General features: G+C 40.5%; 1 protein-coding gene across 2 annotated transcripts; it reads right to left on the bottom strand.

Moving 5' to 3' along the window:
- Positions 1-11,431: 11,431 nt before the first annotated feature.
- LARP6 (La ribonucleoprotein 6, translational regulator) lies at positions 11,432-25,242 on the bottom strand. Of its 2 annotated transcripts, XM_039492166.1 has the most exons (4): positions 25,122-25,242; positions 14,309-14,369; positions 13,936-14,131; positions 11,432-13,041 (listed from the first exon to the last, which is right to left on the bottom strand). In XM_039492166.1, the coding sequence occupies exons 1-4, from the start codon at positions 25,225-25,227 to the stop codon at positions 11,971-11,973; spliced, it is 1,434 nt and encodes a 477-aa protein (XP_039348100.1). In that variant the 5' UTR covers positions 25,228-25,242; the 3' UTR covers positions 11,432-11,970. The 2 variants fall into 2 exon arrangements, with proteins under 2 accessions (XP_039348100.1, XP_039348099.1); XM_039492165.1 differs by lacking the exons at positions 14,309-14,369; positions 25,122-25,242 and adding an exon at positions 24,629-25,108.
- Between the last annotated feature and the right edge of the window lie 87 nt (positions 25,243-25,329).

The raw sequence follows: 25,329 nt of genomic DNA, 5'->3' as shown, positions 1-25,329 counted from the left end.
CCTTAGTGTGTTACAGTTATACACAGACTCCTGTAATAATGAATAGTTCCTGACATGAGGATGTGTGAATATATGTTGTTGTGTACCTCATCCATATCTAGATCCAAACCATTTATATTACACTTGGGAACATGGAATCTACAAGTACATGAAATTCATATCCAGAGTAGGTTGACATTAAATATGGATGATGGACTTTCCACATGCATCTGTTTTGTATTGAAAAAAATCCCACACCATTAAAGTAGTAAGGAAAGAGATGGATTTCACTACAGTCTGACTCTGTCGATCTTTATTGCTACTCATTCATGGCTCTGTCCTCCTCCCACTGAAGTCAGTAACAAAACTCATTGATTTTAATGGTGAAAAGCGCTGTGGTGATACCCTGGGACCCTGCATGCTCAAAGAGAATTTTCTTGGAAGCACATGCCTTGTTTTGAAAATGGGTTAATAAAATCTCCTTGCTTATCATTAATGCTACTGCAATATTATGGGAAAATATCTCATTTTTTGCCATATCATCATCCATCCTCCCTTGCACTTGGCCATGTCTGGTATTACAAATAGTACTGGTATTCACTGTTGTAATAAATGGGTAATGGGTGTATTGCAACTTTTAAAATGTAAAAGATGTGCATATTCTTAGTGCTCTAAGGGTAGAGGCTGAATCCTGAGATCCTTGATTTCAATGGGAGTGTTGCTGGAGTGAGTACATTGTAAACAAGGACCTCAGTATTTGGTGCCCCAGTTTAGAAATACTCAGATTCCCTGGATCTACATTTAAAAAATAATCCTTTTATTTTAGTCTCAACATACATAAAAATCAATCTTTAAAAAAAGTTAAGGATTTAAGCCTGGGTCTAATAAAATTTGTTCTTGTTCCTCCACTAGATATCTATGTGGAATGACAGGAAGTTCCATGCATACGTGTGTAATGTAAGGAGAGGGCTTGAACGTCTATACAGACTGTGATACCAGTAGCAGGGCTTTTTTATTATGGCCATCCACTGCACATGCAAGATGCTGTGCTAGCAGGAGATATAGCTGTTACACCCATTCTATCATGCATATGAACTGTCATGTCTTTAAGAGCATGATGGTTAAATAGGTGCAGTTTGACTAGTATCCTGATTGTTCAGTCATCCAAAGTGATTACACTGTAACAAGCAGCATTTGGACCTCAGTTTTGAATACAGCTAAGTGGAATAACACAATGAATCCAACTGAACCAGAGAAGAAGCCTTTCATGGATATGTGGGTATGCAAGTAAGTGATATCATCAGAGTGTAGTATTCTGTATACAGTTTGGGCAGCACTTTAGGATGAAAGGAGCTATATAAAATGTAAGATACTTTGGCTTACATTAAAAATTATAACAATTCCCCAACAGGCATGGAAGGGAGACTGCAGATGTAGGACAGTTGTGTCACACCAATCTAATTAGTCTATTTTTCAATATTAAATATTCTTATGGTTAATTTTTAAAAGGTATTGTAAGAAGTAAAAATCAACACTCCTTCTCATTGACTGTTTTTCATGGCAGATGAAGGAAAGAAGCTACAGTAGACAAAACCTAGCAAGGCACCCTGGATTTGTACTGGCTGGTTAGTGAAACAGGAGGGACACAGTAGCTGTGATTATGTTTTGGGCTTCATTTTCTTCTGTCCTTTCCTCTAACTAGCCCAGAGAGTGAATCGGTCGCACACTGCAAAAGACATAAAGCAGATACAGCTCATGTGAAGTAGGAAGATGGTGTCAACTCAATTTTTACAAATTTACTCAATGGAAAATATCCCCAAGAACTTCAGTTTAATCACCCTTTTCCAGTCCCCACTGTGATTTGCCTATAGCAGTGTCAGTTCTGAGTGCTCACATAAAACTGGTATGTTAACCAATGTGTTCTGGTAGTATTTGGTTTGAGTTACTTTGGCCTTCTATTATGGCAATAATATCGGCAAACTCTTGGATGACAGGAGAGGCCCTAGAAGACTGGAGAAGGGCTAACATAATGCCCATCTTTAAAAAGGAGGAACTGGGAAATTATAGCTCAGTCAGCCTGACCTGAATACCTAGGAAGCAACTTGAGCAATGTATAAAACATTCTATTTGTGAATACCTGGAGGATGAAGGGGTAATCACTAGCAGCCAGCATGGATTTACTATGAACAAATGATGCTAAACCAGCTTGATTTTCTTCTTTGACAAGGTAACTGGTTTGGTGGATAGGGAGAATGTGGTGGACATAATATACCTGGACTTTAGCAAGGCCCCACATTACATTCTGATAAGTAAACTGAAGAAATGCATTCTTGGAAGAACTATCATTAAGTGGATACATAATTGGTTTAACAACCACAATCAAAGATTATTAATGGAATAATGTCAGACCGGAAGGAGGTCTCAAATGGGATTCCACAGGGATCTGTTCTGTGTCTGGTGGTGCTTAACATCATTATTAATGATCTGGATGTAGGAATAGAGAGCATACTGATCAAATTTGCACATGACACAAAGGCAGGGAGGGTTGCGAACACTTTGGAGGATAAAGCTAAAATTCAAAGGGATCTTGATAAATTGGAGAACTGAACTATTGACAACAAAATGAAATTCAACAAAGACAAATGTAAGGTGCTGCACTTTGTGGGGGGGGAAACAAATGCACTAATAGAAAATGGAGGATAACTGGCTTGGCAGCAGCACTTCTGAGAAGGGTCTGGGAGTTGTGGATCACAATCTCAACATCTCGACATGAGATGCTATTGCAAATAAAAAGTACATGCAATTTTGGGTTGCATTATCAGAGGCATAGCATGCAAGTTATGGGAGGAGATAGTATTGCTTAACTCTGCACTGGTTAGGCCTCTGATAGAGTTCTGAATCCAATTTTGGTCACCAATATATAGAAAAGATGTAGAGAAACTAGAAAGGATCCAGTGGTGAGCTACAAAGATTATCAAAGGGATGGAATGTAAAGGCTGAAGGAACTGGGTATGTTTAGTTTGGAAAAGAGATTAAGAGGGGATATGATAGCAGTCTCCAAATACTTGAAAGGCTGCCATAAAAAACAACAGAGAAAAGTTGTTCTCTCTTGCCACAGAGGACAGGACAAGAGGCAATGGTTTTAAACTACAGCATAGCATATTTAGATTAAATCTCAGGAAAAACTTTCTAATTATAAGAATAATAGGACAATGGAAAAAACTGCCTGGAGAATTAATGGAAGCTCCCTTCACTGAAGGTTTTCAAAAGAAGGCTGGATAGCCATCTGTCATGGATGGTTTAGATACAACAAATCCTGCATCTTGGCCAGGGGTTAGATTAGATGACCCTTGTGACCCCTTCTAACCTTATGGTTTTATGATTCTATGAGTCTTATATGTGCATTATTTGTATGTAATAGTTCCTGGCTTTATTATTCATGTTACATACTTTACTTGCTACACAGTCCAGCCAACCCTGTACTCGAGTTGCAGTGGTTCTTCCTGGAGGCAGGCAGCAGCTGTTTCTATAACTCTGGAAGTTTGTTAGTTGAGCGAGCGCTGGCAGTAGAAGTAAGATGTCACTGACAAACTAAGTCCCTCCTTGCTACTTGGGAGGGACAGCCCCACTGCACTACACACGGGTGATACAGGATACAGTGGTAAATACAAAGCCTGTAGTCTTTTTCTGGCTGCTAATAGGACATTTCCTTGTTGGCAAACTGCATCAGATCTGGAACCTTGAATGCTAATCTCCACTGCTTCACTATAACTTTGTCTGCACTATGCCACTGCTAACACCTGCTCTGAGCAAATCTAATTGACATGGTGTTAAAAATAGCCCTGAGAGCTTTGTCAACACTTAGGCCTCTACCTTTGCTAATATCTGTGTAGTTGTTAGCAATGACAGGACATTTTTAGAAAATGTCCGTAATGTAAAGGCCTGAGTTGGAGACTTCTTCCAGTCCATTGGAAAGCAGAGGTAGTTCAAGGGACTCGTAGTAAGGAAATCTATATTGAGGATATTTGCTGGCTTGAGTGCTAATGGAAGAATGTACGTGTTTGACGTATCAAAATAACTTTGTGATTCTATAATAATCAGACTTGATTAAGTTAATTCGATTTCTGGTACCTGGGTTAGAATTTTTTTTTTTTTAAACTTGAGTCTTAAAAGGTTTGAGTCCCTTTGCCCTGGCCAACCAAGCTCTGTGTTTATAACCCAAGTAAGCCCCAAAATAATCTAAATTGTGTTTAAGCATGGTTATTAAACTTATTTCTTATACTACCATAGATGGGCTATAGTTAAGGTTGGAAGGATTAGAGTTTTACTGATAAATGTTGATTTCACCATACACTCACAAACCAGCGTAAAATATTTCTAGCAGTGATGATAAAAATTTAGATACGCAAATTAAGAAAAATGCTGCTTGAGAACTTATTAGACTTTAATTTAAAGATACTTACTTTGTGCATAGTTTTATTTATAATATAAACAAACCCCAAATTACTAGCCAGCATGCTTAGGTTTTCTACAGACAAATAAGCAAGCATGTTTATTTGATTTTTAATTAATCAATACAGTAGAATCTCAGAGTTACGAACACCAGAGTTACAAACTGATCAGTCAACCACACATCTCATTTGGAACTGGAAGTACACAATCCAGACAGCAGCTAAGACAAAAAAAACCCAAATACAGTATATTACTGTGTTAAATATAAACTACTAAAAAAAAAATTGAGGGGAAGCAGCATTTTTCTTCTGCATAATAAAGTTTCAAAGCTGTGTTAAGTCAATGTTCAGTTGTAAACTTTTGAAAGAACAACCATAACATTTTGTTCAGTTATGAACATTTCAGAGTTATGAATAACCTCCATTCCCGAGGTGTTCATAACTCTGAGATTCTACTGTATGAATTTACTGTTTGACCTTTCAACAAACCAGGCAAGAATTAATATAAAAGAGGCACATTTAGTTTAAATTCATAGAGGAATGATGGATTAGTTTGCTCATTTGTAAAATAACCATTTTTTGTATATTTTAAATTATCATGTATTTAACTGGTTCTTAGTAATAATACCTAGACTACTGCATGAATAAAAGAGTGTGTATGTATGTGCGTGCACCCCCCCCAAAGTGTATATAAATATAATATACTATATATATTTGTTACTCATACAGGTATTATCACTAAGAACTAATGAAACAGTACATTAAATGAGCTTGATGGAAGTAGAGAGATTTTTTTCAGAAAGTGACTTAAAATTTGTACTTTACTAGCTTACCTCTTTATTCAAAACTGCCTTTAATACTATTATGTGACACATGGCTCATGCTAAAAGTTACTCTTGCTATCATGATATAAGCTTTTTTTCCTTTTCAGTTTAAGAATTTTCAGAGCAGGGAGCTTAATGTTTGTAAAGCACTGAGTACACTTTCAGTTAACTACAAATAAAATTAAACAGCTTGAAATAAATTAGTTTGAGTTGTTATCAACCAAGTTAACAAAACCATTAGTTAGGTACCTGTTTTAAAAACTTATTTCCATCACAGTAACTTTCACCTTTCTCCCTATTTTTTTCATAGCTTTAAAGATTCATTTGAAATTTGTTTTGATGGTTGGTAAAATCAGACTTGTGTCTTATCACTTTTGAAAATGCTACTCATAGCCTCTTAGAACTATTTCCTGCTTGACTTTCTAATACTTATGTCATTTGCAAGCAGGATTTGACCCATAACTGGAAGACAAAACGAAGTGAAATATTCCTCACCAAAGGGCTTGCCAGCAGTCCTCCAGGGTTTGATGGAGTCTATGACTTTGATGTAGCTGAGTTGTTTTCTGTCCATTACAGGACCACAACCTGCAGAAGGGAAATACAATTTCTTAGCACATTTTTTGTACTAACTACTAAGTACCCAGTCTTGCAAGCTCTACTCATGTGATTAGTACTAGTGACTGTAGTGGGACTCCTTCTATGTATAAGGGTTGCAGAATTAGACCTAAATATTTATTTCCTACTAATTTTATATAAATGTTGATGTAAGCAATATGAAAGAGGAGAAAATGTTCCTACAGAGGGAAATGATGCATATTGTCTTTCATTTGGTTTTCCAGTGTTGGAAAACAGATGAGATAGCATACATGGTAGAATTTGGTTTCAGTAATTTAAAAACAAAATGTTCATTTGGTCTTCTGCTGAGATTTTGTACAGTAAGTCAAGGTTTAATCAAAAGTTGATTATTTTGTACCTGAAGTGGAAACGAGGTTGGATTTCATGACTTGGGCTTGGATGTTTCTTGTATTTGCCTCATTTTGGTTCATCAGAAAGTTTCTCTTCTCCTAGAGCACACAAATAGTTAAAACCTCATTCTGGAGCCTGATTCAGTTCTAGTGACTTCAACAGGGTGAGGATTCAATTGTGAGTCCCCAAGACAGTAAGAAATATTTGTGCTTTTAGGAGAAAAGCATACTTACTAGATCAGTAAGATACATGTTTAATTTGTTGTCCATCTTATGATCTGAAAAGGCTGTTGGTATAGAAATTAAAGATAGTCTCTGAAAGTAAGAAAAATAAAATAAAAAAGATTAATAATAAAATAATGCTACAGGTTCAATTAATTTCTGTAAAATAGTTCACACACATGCTATTTCAAATATATTTTAATTTTTGTGCATAACAAAGTACTTATTCATATTCACAGATAAATATTTGAAAAGAACACAGTATTTTATTTGAATACATACTGATTCTAATATAAATTTGAGTGTAAACCTATTTTATTATAAACTAAATTGTACCAAATTTCACCAAAAGAAACAAAGTTACTCACCCAGCACAGAAGGACATGATGTAATCAGCCTAAGTGTTGGCTTGAGACTGGGTTTTATCTGATTTCTGTACTAGTTTCAAGTAATGACTTCACAATGTGGTTAACATGGAGTCTGTGACCTTATGATGGGTGAAGCAGCAGTATCATCATTTGATACTTTAAACTGAGTTGCTGTATTGTGAGAGTTATTACTGATTAAAAGCTGTCTTAAAAAGAGGTTATTAGCACAGAGGTGCACCAATTAACTAAGGAGATCATTGATATAAAAAGGAAGGAAGAGTTTAGATTTGGAAATATGTGTGCTTAGGAACAGGCACAAAAGGGACTACAGTGCTATGGCAAAAAGAGGAAGAATAGTTTTCCTCCTTAATCCAGGAAAACCCACTAGACCAATTTATTGGGAAATACCACATTTGTGACTCTTCTTTTTTTTTTTTTTTTTTTAAATCTGTAGTTGTTTTGTGTGCTGCCAGGGCCCATCACAAGTGAACACTCCAAATTATTTCCATCGGTCCATCGTATTCTCTCAGCTCCATGCTTACCTTGCATGTTCTACAACACTGGATGCTCAAAGCTTCACCACAGGATCATGTTCTTTGATGCTCTTGACACCATCACACTATGTAGATAGCGTAAGAGTAGTTTTTTAAATGTTAAATAGTTCTTGGCAGAATTTCATCAGTAAATTGTAACTTATTTGCAATATGCTATATTAGTACTCAAGACCATAAAAGGAAATTGATTTATAAGCAAAACATACTTTACCCTAATTTTGCTTAGCTGAAGTATAGAAATCATAGTGTAGTTAAAACATAAATATGCCAAATTGATCCTTTTAATTAAGATATGTACTCAATGAACCTTCCAGCCATTCAGAAGGGACTAAAGTCTGGGGTTATTTATTGAACAAAACTCCCATTGAATTTAATCATTAGTTCTTAGCAATGTTAAAAAAAAACAAAAAACCAACACATACTAACTAATCAGACTGATCATTACAGCCTGAGAGCTTTCTCCATAATAACCAAATGTAGAATGTGTGGTTGTAGATACAAAGAACCAAATGTTACCCTTAATTACACAATTGTTTCGGCTCCCAGTGATGCATGATTGGATCTAATCTCCAGATATAACAAAACAGTTAGTATGCCCATCATATTTAATGGCTGAAGTAAAAGTTATCCAGACAGAAAAAATTAAATAATTTTTAATTCCCATTCTTCAACTGGTGTTAAACAAACTTGCTTACAGGCTTTAGTTCCGAGGCCTGTACATTATTTATTTGTAAGTTTATTAAGCATGTATAAAATATGAATATGGAATGTTGAAGTGTTTGGTGACTTTTGTTTTGGCCTTTTTTGGAACTAAGATGGTAAAATAAGTACATTGACTAAAATAGTCATTGTGGAATGCTAATGGGACACTACACTGAAATTTTACACTGAAAATAACAATATGTGAATGCAATTATTACTCTTCAAAGACCGCCATTGAATGGCGAGCAGACCATCTAGCAGGCCAGGGCATTGGCAAAGAATGAGTCTACATGGCAGCTCCGTAATCTGCATAATCAGGGTTTCAACAAAATATGTTTCTCAACCAAGGAGTATATGGTTGTGGTGAAGTAAGGAAAATGACATGAAATCAGCCTGGATATCTTGTTACCTGGACTGGAAGTAAGTTTAGGACCTTGTTAGCGACCTTGAGACTAGAATCTGGTATCTTTACTCACGAAGAATAGTATCTCAAACCATGAGTAGGCTCATTGAAGTCTCTGGGACTACTTGTAGAGTGGGGCAATACTTAGTGAGAGTAAACAGCAGAATATGGCGCTAGCTAATTATGAGATTATATTCCCCTTCTTTCATTTCTGTAAGGAAAAGTGACTGCACTTCAGCTCCCTGACAAAAGGTTGTTGGAGTCTGAGGATGTTATAGTTTAACCATGTTTTAGCATTTGGAATAAATAGGCCTCTAATCAATGGGCTAGTATTCCCTGCCAACTTCAGTAGTGTTTTTGTAGGATAGAGTTTTCTGATGGGGTTGTCTGTGAAATAGTACTTTTTAATGTGTGAATTAAAAAAAGGACCCAAGCTACTGGCAGATACTCATTGAGCAGAGTGGAACATTTCTGATGCTAATTAGTTGTGTTGTTGCATCAAAAAGTTTCAAGCAAAACCAGCTGATTAAGTCAAGGAGAAGATTTCATATTCAAAGCATCAATGATACACAGGAATACATTTTACTTTTGAGGCCTGCATACTGAGTGAAACAATGGTACAGCTCTAGTAAGCTTTACTATTTTTACTTGTTTTCTCTGTAAGCATATATTGCCTCCCCACTCAAATAGAGATGAGCTTTTTTGCTAGATAAATGAGAGGAAACTGATTTTTTTTAAAGTAAAGATACAGCTACTTTAATATCAGTTGTGCTACATGAAGTGAAATTTGTTTTTGTTAGCTATAGATAACCACTTAAAAATGGACTCCAAGCCCAGGGACAGTGAATGCTATTTTTCCTTTTGGATTGTAATAAACACAGCAAGGCTACTGAGTAAAAAACATTATTTCACAGTACTGATGAAGTGGTTACTTTTCAGCCTGGTTGAAAAGCGATCATGCTGCTGTATTTGACAGAGGTTGGAGCTCACAATTGGAAACTTTAAATTACAGCCTATTGCTAGGCAGAACATGTTTTTTGTAAGAATGGCTGTTTTGTCAAAACAAGGGTTCATCTAGCCCAGTATCCTGTCTTCTGACAGTGGCCAGTTCTAGAGGCTTTGAAGGGACTAGACCAAACAGGGCAATTATCAAGTGATCCATCTCCTGTTGTCCAGTATGAGGCTCTTCCAGCTGGATGTTTAGGGACAGCTTGAGCATGGGCTCATTCCCTGACCATCTTGGCTAATAGGGACTGATGACTCTATCCTCCATGAACTTAATCCTTTTTTTAAAACCCAGTTTTGGCTGTCCCACCATCCTATGGCAATGAGTTTCACAGGTTGACTGGGCTTTGTGTGAAGTACTTTTTTGTTTGTCTTAAACCTGTTATCTATTAATTTCATTGGGTAACCCCTGGTTCTTATGGTATGTGAAGGGGATAAGTCACTTTCCTATTCATTTTCTCACCCTCATTCATGATTTTATAGCCATATATCATATGCCCCCTTGCTTATATCACAAATGCTTATTCAAACTATATGGCACCTCAGAAAAGCTGTGCTGTTCTCTAAGATTTCCTACTGAAGAGCATATGAACTCAAATCCAGCCAACTAGGCTATAAGTAGTTTGACAAATTTAGGATTTTAAACTCCTCCATCCACAGGAACCCTTCCCCAAGCTTCTTCTCCACCCCACTTCATGGATGAGGTATGTTATTCTCAGATAAATGAATAATAGGCCTCTATGCTAGGGGGGACCAGCAAGACAACTTGTTTGTGTAGGTACAGCTAATTTATTCCCTTTTGCTAGAGATGTTTCTCTATGAAGCCACCACCAATAGCCAACTTGTTTGCCTAATTTGATTACCTATTCCTCAAACTTAATTTTCATCCCAATTGCTCATGTGTTCTTTAGTGAAGCCTGATTTTCTCCAGTTCCCTGTTCTACTGGGTTAGCCAACAGTCCCAATTTTTTTAAATCGGGTAAGTAACAATACCTCCAAGATAGTTTCTGCTGTTATGGTGACATTTTCTGTAGGATGAAGTTTAGACCTAGAGGTACATTACCCTGCTTGACAAGAAGAGTGAGCTATGACAGCTTCTTAGGAATACATGCATTGCCCCAGATGAAGTGATTCATCTAATCTGGACTTCTGCCAGCTGCAATGGCTTTTTAAAAAAAGTGAACACTGAGTGTGCTCATACCTGTGCAATCCTGAGGAAATAGTCCAGGTATTGATATGTACTTAGGTAAAGCAAAGCAAAACAAAACATGCACACCACCTGTCTTCAAATATGGTGAATGCTTATAGCTTTGCTGTCTGGACTCTTTTTGAAGACAAATTTCTGGGAGCCATGTTATTAATGAGCTAAACTTAGGGATTGTACACACCAGTGCTTACTTCAATATAATGTAAGTCACTCACAGGTGTGGAAAAGCAACATAAGTTACACAGATCTAAGCGCCCGTGTGGAAAGTGCTGTTGGTGGGAGAATCTGTCCAGCTGACATAGCTGCAGCTGCTTGGGCAGATGGAGTGATGCTGACAGGAGAGCTCTCTTCTGTCAGCATGGAGTGTCTGCACTAGCACTGCTACAGTGGTGCAGCTACATCAGTACAGTGACACCAATGTAGATATTTTAGTGTAGACTAGCCCTTAGGTTGCCTATATCCATTAATATAAGGCCTAGCTTACATGCAGGATTCACTCTAAACTGCATTGGTCATTTGACATATACACATGATGTCCTCGCACAATAGGTAGAGCAAGTCATGTGAAACTTGAAACCTAAACCTGGGCCAGACAGGGTTGGAAGATGTAGGTATTCCATATTCCAAAGAAAACTGTTCAGCCTACTTTATAGGAAACACCCATTTAAACAATTTGGTTTAGACGGTCACACACTTTAGAACCGTTAGTTTTTATCTGATAATTTTGAACATTAGAATCTGATACCTAGAAAACAGTTCGTTGCTCAGCATTTTTTTATTCACATCACAGAAAATACAGTTTGGTCCTATTATATAGCATCTTTGGAAGTTTAAGCAAACAAGTGTAGTAAAGTGTCTGACATGACATTACAGCTTAGTGTTCCTTTCAACAAACTGAAAATAGGAAGCCTTCAAACCTCTTAGTAAACAGACTGGAGATGTATTGCTTTGAAATGCTATCGTACAACAGCTAAATATTAAGTGTTTACACATTGCTGTTCAGAATCATAGCTTTGCACAAAAATGCAGTTACATAAATTGTTTTAAATACCTGGCATAAAAAAAAAGTAACATTTCAATGTTCTGCTCTTTTAAACAAAAAATATATAAAAATAATGCAGATTAAGTGCAAATACAAATATACAAATGAGTCTCTACATGAATACAAAACCTTTAAAAATTAAATACTGACTTCATTCAGTCACTTAAGTGCTAGTTTTGTTTTTTTTACCAGGCTTGAACAAAAATAAATTGATTTGTGAAACTTGTTTAAAAAAAAAAACCCAAGATTTATTCATTCTTCATAGGTTTATTCCTTTCACACCCATTATGGAATCCCTTAGTACCATCAGGACCTTTGGGTAACCGCAACACTCCTACAGGTAACCCATCTGCATTTTGTATTTTCCGGGCAAGCATTGGGCTACTTACTGGACTTTTTTCTTGTGTTACAGTTTGAGCTTGTCTTCTTCTCTGAACCCATGGGCTACTAGAAGGTGTAATACTGCTATCTGAAGAGTAATCTGCACATTTCCTTGAGATTTCAGGGCTAGTACTAGGGTTAAGTTTTCCATCTCCAGCAAGTGGAGACTTCTTGGACACTTTGCGCAGAGAAGATGGGCTATTCCAGGGGCTTGACCTAGGTGAAACATTAGGGCTCAGGTGGTTGTTCTGGTAAGTGGTAGGGCTCAACTTGTTAGAAGTATTCGTCTTGCGTCCAGATAGTGGAGATGTAGGATTGCTCTCTGGATCAGAAGAGCTGTTTGCTGATGATTCATCCCCAACATACTGAAGTTCCTCAACTCTTTTATTTAGGGATCTAATTTTGTTGAGAGACTTGCTGGGATCTTCATCATGGTTCTTGTCTTTCACAACTTTTTTCTTTGGAGGCTTCATACCTATCAGGATAACTTTCATGCCAATTTCATTATTCTTTTCAATGCACATGATTTCATGAGCTTTAATTGCTGCATCTACTTCTTCAAACTCTACTATGGCACATTCCTTTGTTCCAACTTGGGTGTATCGATTACTGAATCTCTTGACATCAGGTGGAAGATCCTTACCAGGTTTGAGAATGCGAACTGATGAGATTACACCAAAAGTAACAAAGGTCTTGAGAAGATGCTCCATCATCTTTTCTTGCATGCATCCATTTTCTTGATCCTGGCTCAGAACCTGTAGCTCAGATATCAAGTGGATATCATACACAAGCAGCATCTTGCTAGGCAGTGTCTCACTAGCAAACACTGGAACTGGGGTATTTCTTCTAACCTTTCTGCTATCTTCATTCAGCTCAAGAATGTCTGAATACTTCAAGGCATAGGCTGTGATTCTCCAGTCTCTGGTAAGATGTTTTACCTTTAAGAAAAGAGTTACACTTTAATGCAGCTCATTAAAACCACCAGAACTATACTGATGCTGTCACTGAGCATCAGTAAGATGTTGTGAATCTCCTGTTCCTTTTACATGATTGAGATCAGAGTCGTCAACAACTGCAGACTTACCCAGCCTAAACAAATCATCATTTCTATGGCTATTATATGTCTCTTCAAGAGTTCTTAGAATCTTTCTACTCCCATCTCATCCTAAAGGCATGCTCATGCTGCCTATTCAACAGTTGCTTTGCCTGGTGCCTCAAATTCTAAACAGGTAGGCTCCCCTTCTGTCCCATTACCTTATTTTTGTGCTTAATTTTAAAAAAACAATTAAACAGAGTTCCTATCCTCTAATAGTTAAATAGGCACTTCCATAGTGCCTTTCAGAGAATTATAGGCAAAATATCAGGCCTAGGACCCACAAGTCCTGACTCTCAGGGCACTATAGCTATTGGATCAACTGTATAGCCATGTTCTTCAGTCTGTATAGGTTAAAAGACATTAATCTCTAGTCAGGATGGTGTTGGCTCAAAAAAAAAAATCTACCATGTCATTTTAAAAGTCTCTCCCCTAAAGCTAGGAGTTCCTAAGGGGAAAAAAAAACCAGGTTAAGATCTTGCTTGGTAGGAAGGGATGCTTTTTCTAAATTTCTTTCTCCCTTAGGCTTGATGGACTTACACAATTTCTTGGTCAAATCAAGAAGTTTTGTCTTTTGATTATTTATACAACGTTTTAGAAGAAAAGAACAAACGTAACAGTCGGATGTTAACTGTATCAACCTTTCATACTGGCCAAAAAAGGCAGTGTGCCATATCTGTTCAATAGCTCATTAAGTGGGATAGAGTAGATTTAAAGGCCCTTCAGAAATGAAACCTACCTTTTTGAAAGACGTGAGTAGTTTAACACTGACATAACCCATCTTATTTCTTCTCACATGCTTTAAGAGGAAGGCATCTTTCTCAAGGTTCTCATCTGAGAAATAGTATTCAACCTGTGTTACAAGCTTTTGGATCAGCTCATTATCTGGGGGTTTCCAGTCCTGGTCGAAATCATCACCATCATTCTCCCCGCCACTAGAACAAGACAATGAAGTCATTTTATAAATTGATCTTAGTCTGGTCATTGCTGTCTTACTTTTCATTAGCTTTATCAGTAAAAAGCAAGTTAGCAAACTGCAGATGCTTGTTTAGAGAATGCTGTGCTAGAAATATTATAAATTTGATTCACTAACCTAAGCAGTATTAACCCACCCTTCAACTCCAGTGCTGAGCTTTGTTTGGCAATCGATCTTATCAGATTCCATCATCTCCCCTGTACAAATGTAACATCAAACATGAATTTGAAGAAAGGAATGGGGAGAACAAGCTGTTAAATTAGAAACTAAAAATACCGATTTAAAGCAGATTGTTTCATCACAACAAACAGTTTACTCCTCTGAACAGAAAATGACAGCTATGCCTATGGGGACAAACATCTAATTTTCACTTGTGACCTAAGCAACCTAAAACAACCAGCTCAGAGTGAAAGGGCACATGCATTAATTCACAGAACCACATGGGCACCAGAGCAGAAAGCACAGACCTTTTTCTCAAATTATTTGATAAACAATGAGTAGGTTCAGTCAGTTCTCCCCCTGCAGCAGGATGCTTGTTCAGAGAGGGAATCTTTCCAGTCAGCCTAAGGAGCCAAAGTCCTCAGCTAATGGCAAGAGCAGATCTCACAGAACAATGAGTCATGTACTTTAACATTTCACAAACACTGCACCACAAGTCCAAGTCTTCAGCCAGCTTCTAAGAAAATAAGATGTTGGTGCTATGCAAAGCTTATTTATCTATCATTGCTTCCCTTTTCCATCTGAAGCTGCTAAAAAATTACTGTAGATTTTTTTCTTGAGGATAGTTGCATAACAAGCAGTGAGCCAGAAAACAGTGTCCTAACAACCTGTAGTGCAAAAATGTAGTTGATGTTAAAGCTAGGATTCCAACAAGCATTTAAACATTGAACAGGAATAAGAGGATTATATTTTACACATTTGAAATGTTATTCAAATGCTAAACATATAACAGAGATAGGCTAGAGCTGACAGTTTCAGATCCATGGTTTTGGGACAGGATGCATTCTTGTTCAGTGTCCATCTTATTAGTTTTGGATGTGTACAAACAGGTAATAATTTAAAGTGCCTTCCCTCTCCCCCCCCCCCCCCCCTTGGGAGAGACCTTCCAAAGTCTGACTCTCTTTGCCTAAAGTTCTCTAGTTAACAAGTCATCACCTCTGTTGGACATCTCATCCAAAATAGTAATTCTTAATCCAGGGCACACTTCTCATGGACCTCTGTCCCTCTACCGTTCCTAATGCCTATAATTTGAAGTACAAATCTGGGCAAATTAAGTGACCATGTGTCATTGGGGCAAACAACTCAACCCAACAGTACATTTCTAGAAGTTATATCAAGGTTCACAGAAATTTAATACATAATTATACATGGGATATCCAGGTACAGCTATGTGTCTTATTTATTAAAGACCTGATTTGCAGTGGGGCCTCATCCTGGAATTTACTTGAGTCCACAGCTTCCTGGATACATTTTAGATTTAAATAAAAATGCCTACCCAAAAAGCTGTTGGCAGCATAAATCACAATGACCATAAAAATAGATTTATTGATAAATTAACTCAGCCACCCAAGAAATTCAAATCAACAGAAAAGGCCCCTAGAACATCCCTTCTTCCTTCTCCCCCCAATTTTATCTGGCTTTTGCAACAAGCCCCAAATATGATCATATCCGTGCTATTGTGGACCAATGGAGGGAGCAAGTTCCAGCGTCCTGGGGTTTTCACGGCGGGGGGGGGCTTTGTTGGCTGCTCACTCTTAGGGTAAGAGGGAATGCTGCTTGAGCACATCTGCTATGGCAGTTTGTCAAGCAGTGATAGTGCACTTACTTGCCTGACTGAGACAGCCTATCACTTGCAAATGCAATCTTGAGGCACCACTGTCTGTACCCACCAAGAGAGATTTAATCACATGAAGATTGCAGTTTTGTATACAAAGGTTCTACTTGGGTCAGTGGAGTTTGCACACATTACTTACTTACTGCTCACTCGGTGATGGACACAAAGTCAAGCCCCTAGAATAATATACTGGAACAATTCTAAAAAAGGTCTCCATATTTTAAGACCCTTTTAGCCAGCTAGGTGATGTTGGAAGTACAATTGAAAAGGGCAGGGGGAAGAGAGAGAGAGAATTCTTGTTTGAAAGCCAGGTCTTAAGCAGGTGGCCATGAGGATAATAAACAAAGTTTTGTGCCCTTTTAGTAGAGTTACTTTTAGATAGGGGCATCAGAGGGGGATGGAAAGGAAAACTTATTAGCATCCTAGTCCAAAGAATTGACTATTTCTCAGTTTGTCACTAAAGATACAGAAAGTTATTTCATCTAATTAGAATGTGGATTTTTAACTCTATCCATATATTCACTTGGCTACCACTATGGAATTATTTTAACCTTAAATTTAAGTACAAAACATACAGCTATCAAGGTTTTTTGAAGTGATTTTATTAGCATGGACATTTGCAACTACTGAGTTAAGATTAATGTGGGAAGAAAATCTGGGAAGAGCCTCATGCTTCAAAGAAAATCTTTTCATTTACAAAGGTCAGTACCACCCCCACAATATCAAAACACTGAATTCATGCTAGCTGATCCCATTTTACCTTTTCCCTCAAGAATTAGGTATATGCCAGAAGCAGGATACCTCATTTCCTGATGCATTGGTCTGAGCTATACTGCACTGCTAGTTCTACCCACCTCAAACACCAGATGCCTTTTCAATTCTGTTTGACAAGACTGTTTCACTTGGCACATTAAGTTTACGAGGTTTTTAGAATTTTTAGCTCTAATTTTCTATAAAATACTTAACGTTGGCATTTCTATTTACAGCCAGCTTGTTGCACTTGCTCTAGCTCTGGTGATCATAACCTGAAGAAACCACCATTTTCATAATATCAAAAAATATAAAATTAATATTAAAAGGTTCAGGAATCAATGTTAGAAGGTCAGGAGGATTTTATGTGAGAAACAAGTGTCTTAATAGATGTATAATGTCTACAACTTGCATTGAGTGTTTCTCTCTCTTTGGATATCTGCTTGGGCAGAATGAAAAACAAACTTGTTTAGGTTGTGACTCATCTGGAGATTACTCATACAGGAAACCAAATGCATCTGTGCACTGTGGGTAGAATGTGTCCTCTGGATATCAAAACTCATAGGACTATCAATATATTAAGCTGTTTGGATACATTCTAACCTTTTGACAAACCTCAGTGAAATCTCATTTTAAAGTGACACTACACTACAGAAATAAGCCGTGTATGATAACAGCAAAATTAAAAGCGCTGAACTGGGGTGCCACTGCCTTAGTCACTGAAGACAATATGAGTCTGGTATCCATTTAAATGGATTCAAGATTGGGCTCCAAGTAGTGGGAGCAGCACTAATTACCGCCTTGCAAGTTGCAAAACTATTTCCTTTCTAAAGCACAATTTTAGACAGTCATATCACCACAAAACATTCACCTTTCAGGCTGAAGATTTCCAGCCTTAGTCTGTGCCCCATTTTTAAATTTGAGCAAAAACAAATAAGCTGTTTTTGCGTAAGGGGAGAAAAACATTAGAAAAATATGTGTAACCTTTTTAAACTACCCATCAGACAAAATAGCCAAGGATTGAATATTGCAATTTGCCTGGAAATAGTCTGCAATGAAGTGTTCTCTGCCTTGACCCAGAGGAAATTGGTTTTCAGTTGCTACGTTACAAGAGCCTCAAATTGCAAACTGAAAGTGCTGTGATGATTTGGAGAATCTGTCTATACAATTTATGATTCTGGTTGATGTTGTGAAGTTATTCTTAGGAAAACTGCTGTATCATGCAATGCGTCTATGGGTACGTCTACGCTACAGAGTCTATACCGGCATAGCTACCTCCCTGTAGCAAAGCTGACATAACCTCGTAGCATAGACGCAGCCTACACTGATGGAAGGGGTTTTTCTATCAGTGCAGGAACGTAACCTTCCTGAACAATGGTAGCTACATCAACAGAAGCATTCTTCCATCTGCACAGCTGCAGCTACACCTGGGGTTAGATTGGCATAGGTTTGTCAGTCAGGGTTTGGAGTTTTCACACCCTCTGACCAGCATAGTTATGTTAACCTAATTTAACTGTAGAACAGGCTTAAGTGTATCGCCATAGGCCCACAAGGCTTGTTGCATGTCCCTCCCAGATGAGAGACAATGCAGATCATTAGAACTCAGTGGAAACACCTGAATGACAATGGGTTGGCTGAGGCTGGGAGAAACTATTTCTTCTTACATGTCTGCAGGGTTCTGGCACTTGGAGACCCAAACAAGGCAAAAGCCTGGTCTACACTTAATTTAGATTGATGTAGCTACATCACTCTGGGGCTACAAAAAATTCACCCTCCTGTGTACTGTAGTTAAGCTGACCTAACCCCTATGTAGATGCAGTTAAGTCAACAGAAGAATTTGTCCATCAGCCCAGCTAGTGCTACTCAGGGAGATGGATTACCTAGATCTACATTGATAGAAAGACAACATATGTCCATATAGGAAGTCTTTATGCCATAGTCCTGCAGTGGGACAGGTACAGTGCTGCAACTTTGCTGCTGTAGCATCCATGGCATAAATGTTTAAAAAGGACTCATGGGAACAAGACTCAGAGCCAGACAGGAACCTTTGGGAAGGAGAGGAAGAGATGGGTATATTTTCATGGGTGGCAGCGATTTAGTTGCAGGGCCAAGGTCAGAGAAAGCAAGCTGACCTAAAGATTGCAGCAAAAGTCAAAGTAGGGGCTGCAGCAACTATGGGACACCAGCCCCAGGAAAGCTCCAGAATGGAGAGAAAACTGTCACAGAGAAATTAATGTAGGGTTTCTAATTTTTGTACAGGGCTGCACAGAGGATTCAGGGGGCCTGGGGGGTCTTCGGCGGCAGGGGGGTCCTTCTGCTCCGGGACCCACCGCCGAAATGCCCCAAAGACCCGCAGCGGGGGCCCCCCACCACCGAATTACCACTGAAGACTGGGCTCTTCGGCGGCGGGTCCCGCTTCGGCAGTAATTCGGCGGCGGGGTGGGGGGGTGTCCTTCCCTGCCACCGAAGACCTGGAGTGGAAGAAGCTCCGGGGGCTCGGGCCCATGAGAGTTTTTGCGGGGCCCCCGGAGCAAGTGAAAGACCCCGCTCCAGGGGCCCCAAAATTCTCATGGGGGCTCCTGTGGGGCCCAGGGGCAAATTGCCCCACTTGCACCCCCTTCTGGGCAGCCCTGTTTTTATACAGATCTTTGCATTTCTTCTGCAATTAAAGAGCTTTTTTTTTTTTTGGAATCTTGTGCAATCTGTGTTGTGTTACATCTATTATATTCCCCCGTGAAAAGGTAAACTGCAGACCCAGACCACTCACATGGTTGGAGTTCTCAGAGAGGGTGAACATCTGTATTATACTATAATTGAGAGTGTGATATTGCAATTAAAGACTATAGAAATCAGCACATAGAATGGGCTCAGCCATAGCTTATCGATTTCCTGGTTTTTGAGTGCTTAACTATGCTGTCCAATTTCTCTTAGCATATTAGATGGCACTTAATGTCAAACAGCTTTTACACTTGAGTATTCCTTTGCATTTTAAAGTTGTCTTTCTAGTCATCCTAGAAATAGAAATGTAATATGAAGTTAAAGTCAACTTGAAAATAATTTTTAAGTTAAAAGTAACTAGATTTCAGGTACTAAACCTGTCTATAGTCCTTGGCCAACTTTCGTGATTCTATTTTTTTTTAAAGTGTTTCATGCAAACAGTAAACTGACTTTCTAAAGACTATCAAATGAATAAACTAAAAGCACATGGCATAGGGCAGACGGACAATGGCACAGGGATTTAGAGCAGAGAGAAGTTGCCTTTCAGCTATAGTAATTTTGGGTGTTGGCATTAACAAAAGTAGATAAATTCAAAGAGTAATATTTTGGTCTGACTGTCTCTTTAAGCCATTCTGTCCCTCATAATCTATTATTAAATACAGATACTATCAAGTTACAATAATGATAAAGCATTGAGGGGAACTAATGTCAATGCACATATTTTAAATGTTCATATTTTGCTGCCAGTTAAAAGTAGTCAGAAGCTTTCAATTGTATTATCAAAAAGCACACACAAAATGTGTTGATTGCTGAGTTATTAAATTAGTTCTATTTAAATTATGATTGTTTATGAGAAAGAGAGATATCCTTCTCTACACACGTTAAATAGCTAAGTGGTAATCCTAGATTACATCATTTTAATGGCTAGCGGCTAATCTCCAACAAGATTACAAACCAGTGCTCAGAAATAACTAACCAGTAATGTGATTACTGTGTTTCTACTTCTAAAGAAATATCAAGTCTTCTAATTCAACATTCCATTCCATTCGGCATCACTCCTAGTGCAAAAGTTATCCTTCATCCAAATCCAAAGCTTTCTGCTTTCGGCAGCTTTCCTGGCACCAAACGAGGGATCAGTTATGAGCCTCAATTCCCCTTTTCACTCCATTCCTCTCTCTTTTACCACTGCACAGCACACTTCATTGGGGGGTTGTCATAAACATACAGCGAAAGGTAACATAAAATCCCTCCTTTACCTGTAAAGGGTTAAGAAGCTCAAATAACCTGTTGGCACCTGACCAAAAGGACCAATAAGGGGAGAAGATACCTTCCCCCACAGATTTGAAAGTTTCTGGTTTTGTTCTCTTTGTGTGTTCTCTCCAGGTCTGCGAGGAACCAGGGCAGGTAAAATACATCTCCTAAAGCTATACCTGAACTAAGCATCTAAGATTACAAACTGTAAGTAATAGGAAGGAAATGCATTAGATTATCTTTTGTTTTAGCTTGTGAATTTTCCCTAGGCTAAGAGGGAGGTTTATTCCTAGTTGGTTTTTTTTGTAACTTTAAAGTTTTGCCTAGAGGGGAATCCTCTGTGTTTTGAATCTGATTACCCTGTAAAATTACCTTCCATCCTGATTTTACAGAGGTGCTTCTTTTTCTTTATAATAAAGTTCTGCTTTTAAGAACCTGATTGGTTTTAGTGTCCTAAAAACCAAAGGGCTGGTCTGTGCCCCCTTGTTAACCTATTTGGTTGGTATATTATTCTCAAGCCTCCCCAGGAAAGGGGGTAAAGGAGCTTTGGGGGATATTTTTAGGAAACAGGAACTCCAAGTGGTCCTTTTCCTAAATCTTTGTCTAACTCGCTTGGTGGTGGCAGCGATACTGTTCCAAGGACAAGGAAAAATTTGTGCCAGGGAAGTTTTTAACCTAAGCTGGTAGAGATAAGTGTAGAGGGTCTTTCATGCGGGTCCCCACATCTGTACCCTAGAGTTCAGAGTGGGGAGGGAACCCTGACAAGGGTCAACAAGAACTAAACTGGGGGCCTTGTCTATTTACAAAACTTATACTGCTTTAACTATACTAGTTATACTAGTATAGTTAAAGTGGCACAATCCGAATGTGGATATGGTTATACCAGTATAAATGCATCCATGCCTGGGGGCTGTAGCAGTATAACTATATTGGTTAAAATATCCCCCACTCCCTCCTTAACCAACAGTTATAAAAGTGGTTTAGACCAGGTCTTAGTCAGTTATGAATTTTAAGTTGTCAGAGCTCTTATGGTGCCCCTCTGGCCAACAGCATTTCTTTGCCTATTTTTGGCACTGTATAGGCCTCCTTGTACACACCAACTTTTCACCACTGCCATCTCCCCATAGTGTATTTGCCTTTGACTTTCCACTCACATAGACCTGAAGGTGAACTGAACTAAGGACTAGTCTGGGTTTCATTGCAATGCAGAGCCCAACAGTTCCATTAAGATTAACAAGATGGATCACAATGGAACCTGTAACAGGTGTAAGTAATTTTAATACTGCTCACTATTTGTATATTTTTATTAAACAAGTTTAAATGTATTTACATTATTAACAGGTTGCCATTTTAGCTAAATAACTGATCCCATACACCCCCCCTCTCTATATATACATATATGAGAAAGAGAGAGAGAAAACACATACACATACACACACACAAATGACAAATACCAAACTGGAAATGGCAACCTACTAATTTAGGGGGTTATAACTGCAACATTTAGCCATTTCTTACACATCAAGCATAGTAGTGGTAACATGTGAGGGAATAATGACAACATATTTCTTCCACCCATGATTAACTGGATTAGCCTACAACTCACACAGGCCTCACCTATAGTAGGGGAAATGTTTTTACAGTGTGGTAGCTAACACACTGTAAAACCCTATGCAGACAGAGCAAGTTTGTAGTCTTACAACCAGCTAAATCAAAGTAAACACACACCTTTTTTACACAGCATAAGACATACCCATAGACCTTGCCTACAGCCACAATGGCATTATCTATCCTGAAAAAATGAAGTGTTATTGTCTACACACAAAAGTTGTATGGGTTTAACAAGACCAGCTCAGCCCCCTTATGTGCACAGTTATACTGGTATGGCTTATTCCTGTAGGGGAAGAAGAATAAGTTATACTGGTATGAAGCACTTTTATACTAGTATAACTGTTTCCACACTAGGGGTGTACTAGCGTAACTATCGGTAAAAAACCTAACATCCTTAACAGAAACAGTTATACTAGTTAATCACCACTTAGCCCCAAGTCAGTCATGTTTAATAATGTATTAGCTAGTCACACCATAGACCTCTCTCCCATCTATGATATCTGCACAGACGATACTTCCTAAAAGCAGTCTGATTGTCACAATAGTATAGACAAGTGCATACTGCACTCCTTACGTTATCAGCAATCCTCAAAAGATCATTATAGCCACAATACAGGAAGATGACTGTGCCTACCTAAGGCTTCATGATTACAGAACAGGATTTAATGTCAGGACAAGAAACTAGTAGCAGACAGAAGCCCTTCTAATTTCCAAAGAAGGGAGTTTTGCTAAGTGCATCCAGCACACCACCTGGCAGGAATGCCCCAGCTCATTACTACAGCTTTAATCTGAAGTAAAACCATTGGATTGAGCTGTTTTGAGGCCTTTGATGCATTTATTTCTAGGGTAACTCCTTGTTGAGAGTGGCCAGTGCATCACACTCCAGAAAGAGACTGTGACAATCTAATTGTGCTAATGAACAATTCTGGAAATTGCTTCCAATCTCAGCAGCACACCATATAGCTCTAGTGTTTTGAGGCAACATTAAGGACTGGATTGGTACTAATCCTCCTTTCTCCTCCAACCCTGGGTGAACTCTGCCATGTAAAAATCACCCACTCAATCAGATTAGCAAAGTCTCCCAGCTCAGAAGGAAATATCTAATCCATGATTTATATGAGAGGTTTGCTATGTGAGTACTGCAGAGGGGAAAGGATAGAGAGTCACAGCCAGGTATATTTCACCCTCTTAGTGTCCAATAACCGCCCCAGCAAAGAAATGTATTTGCCCTCTCTATTCATACATTGCAATATATTGGCAAAGGATAATTTGGATCCACAGTTTCCAAACTTGTGCATGATTTCCTCCCACATTCCTTATTTAAGTCACTGAAGAGCCCCAGAGCACAGGTTTCGCTACCCAGCAGGAGGGAGGGCTGCATTCCTATGATTCTATAAGGGTAGTTAAGCTCCAGGGAAGGTTGTGGAATCCCCATTATTGGAAGTCTTTACAACAGGTTGGACAAACACCTGTCAAAGATGGTCTGGGTTTACTAGGTCCTCCCTCTGCAGGAGGCTGGATTAACTGACCTCTCCAGGTCCCTCCCTCCCTCCCAGCCCTACGTTGCTCTGATTGACCCAGAGGGCTGGGAAATGCAATCTGGCCACTAACTGCACCTTTAGAGACGTTTGGCTTTCCCACAGTGGTTTCAGAAGGAGACCCCAGCACCAGTGCCGAACCGGGGGGAGGGAGGTCACCTCCTCCAGCCACTGCCCACGGCTCCTCCCCTACCGCGGGTTTCCAGCGCTAGTAAACCCGACCCGCCAGTCCAGCCTCCTCCCCGTCGAAGTGCCAGATCAGCAGGGGATCCCTCCCCCGCCTCAGCCCCAAGACAAGCCTCCCGCAGGCGGCGCCCCGCCAGACACGCCTCCAGCAATGCGCGTGTGTCGGGGCGGGGGCAGCCGCTGCCTGATGCGACTTCCATCCCGAGTTACACCAAGTTTCCTATTGGACCAGCGGCTATTCCCGAGCCCTCATTGCATCAGGCGCTGACCGCCCCCTTGCAGCGCCGCTGCTGCCCCCCTCCCGCCCCCGCAGGCCCATCGCGGGGCGAACACCCGCCTCCTACGGCGCTCGCACCCCAAGGGGGAGCAGGACCTGGCACCCCCCGCCCGGGTTTAACACCCCACGGGGCGGGGCAGCCTCCCAAGCCGCAGGGCCGCGCAAGGCGGCCGGCAGGAGGGGTCCCCCTTGGCAGGCACTAACTGCCCCCGCTCGCCCGGGGCTCCCCAGCACAGCTCCCGAGCCAGGGGCCGGGCTGGGCGCCGCTCACGTCCCGGGGCCGCGCTGTACCTAGATTTCCCATATCTGCCGGAGTCATCCTCGCTACAGCTGCCCCCGCCCAGCAGGGTCAGACCCGGGGCTCCGCCGTCCTCCTCCTCCTCCGCCGGGATGGCCACACGGATCTGAACCGGGCCGCTCCCCGGCTTCCCTGCGCCTGCCTCCCCGACCCCGACCGGGCTCGGGGCGCCGCCGGGCCCGTCCTCCAGAGGCTCCGGGCTCCGCTTGGCGACCCCGGGCTGCTCCGGATCGGAGCCCTGGGGGCTCCCTGGCGGCAGCTCGGCCATGGGGCTCTGGTGCGAAGAGGGCGTCGGTGGCCGGTGCCAGGGCAGAGCCCGCCAGAGGCGGCGGAGCCTCGCGAGCAGCGATGCCCCCGGGCTGCCTGCAGCCGCCGCCGCCGCCTTCTCCTCCCGCCGCTGCCTCCGCGCCTCTGAGCCAGTCAGCGCCGCGACGGCGCCCCCAGCTCCAGACCCCTCCTGCTCTTGGGCGGCCGGCCCCCGCCTACCTTCGCGGGGAGCCGGGGGGCCGGGCCAGCGCTCCCCCTCTGCCGCTCCTCCGGGCAGCAGCAGGCAGAGGAGGCAGCGGAGCCAGGCGCTGAGCAGCGCGTACATGGCCGCCCCGGCGTGAGCCTAGTGTAGGGGAGGAGGCGGGCTGCCCGCCGGGGCTTTTATATGCGGGGCCGGGGCACCGGGCTGAGCCGCACGCCCCGGGTG

Source organism: Mauremys reevesii, linkage group 10 (genome assembly GCF_016161935.1).
Source record: "Mauremys reevesii isolate NIE-2019 linkage group 10, ASM1616193v1, whole genome shotgun sequence".
Lineage (NCBI taxonomy): Eukaryota > Metazoa > Chordata > Testudines > Geoemydidae > Mauremys > Mauremys reevesii.
Note: the sequence above shows the minus strand (reverse complement) of the source record. Positions and strands in the feature narration are given on the sequence as shown.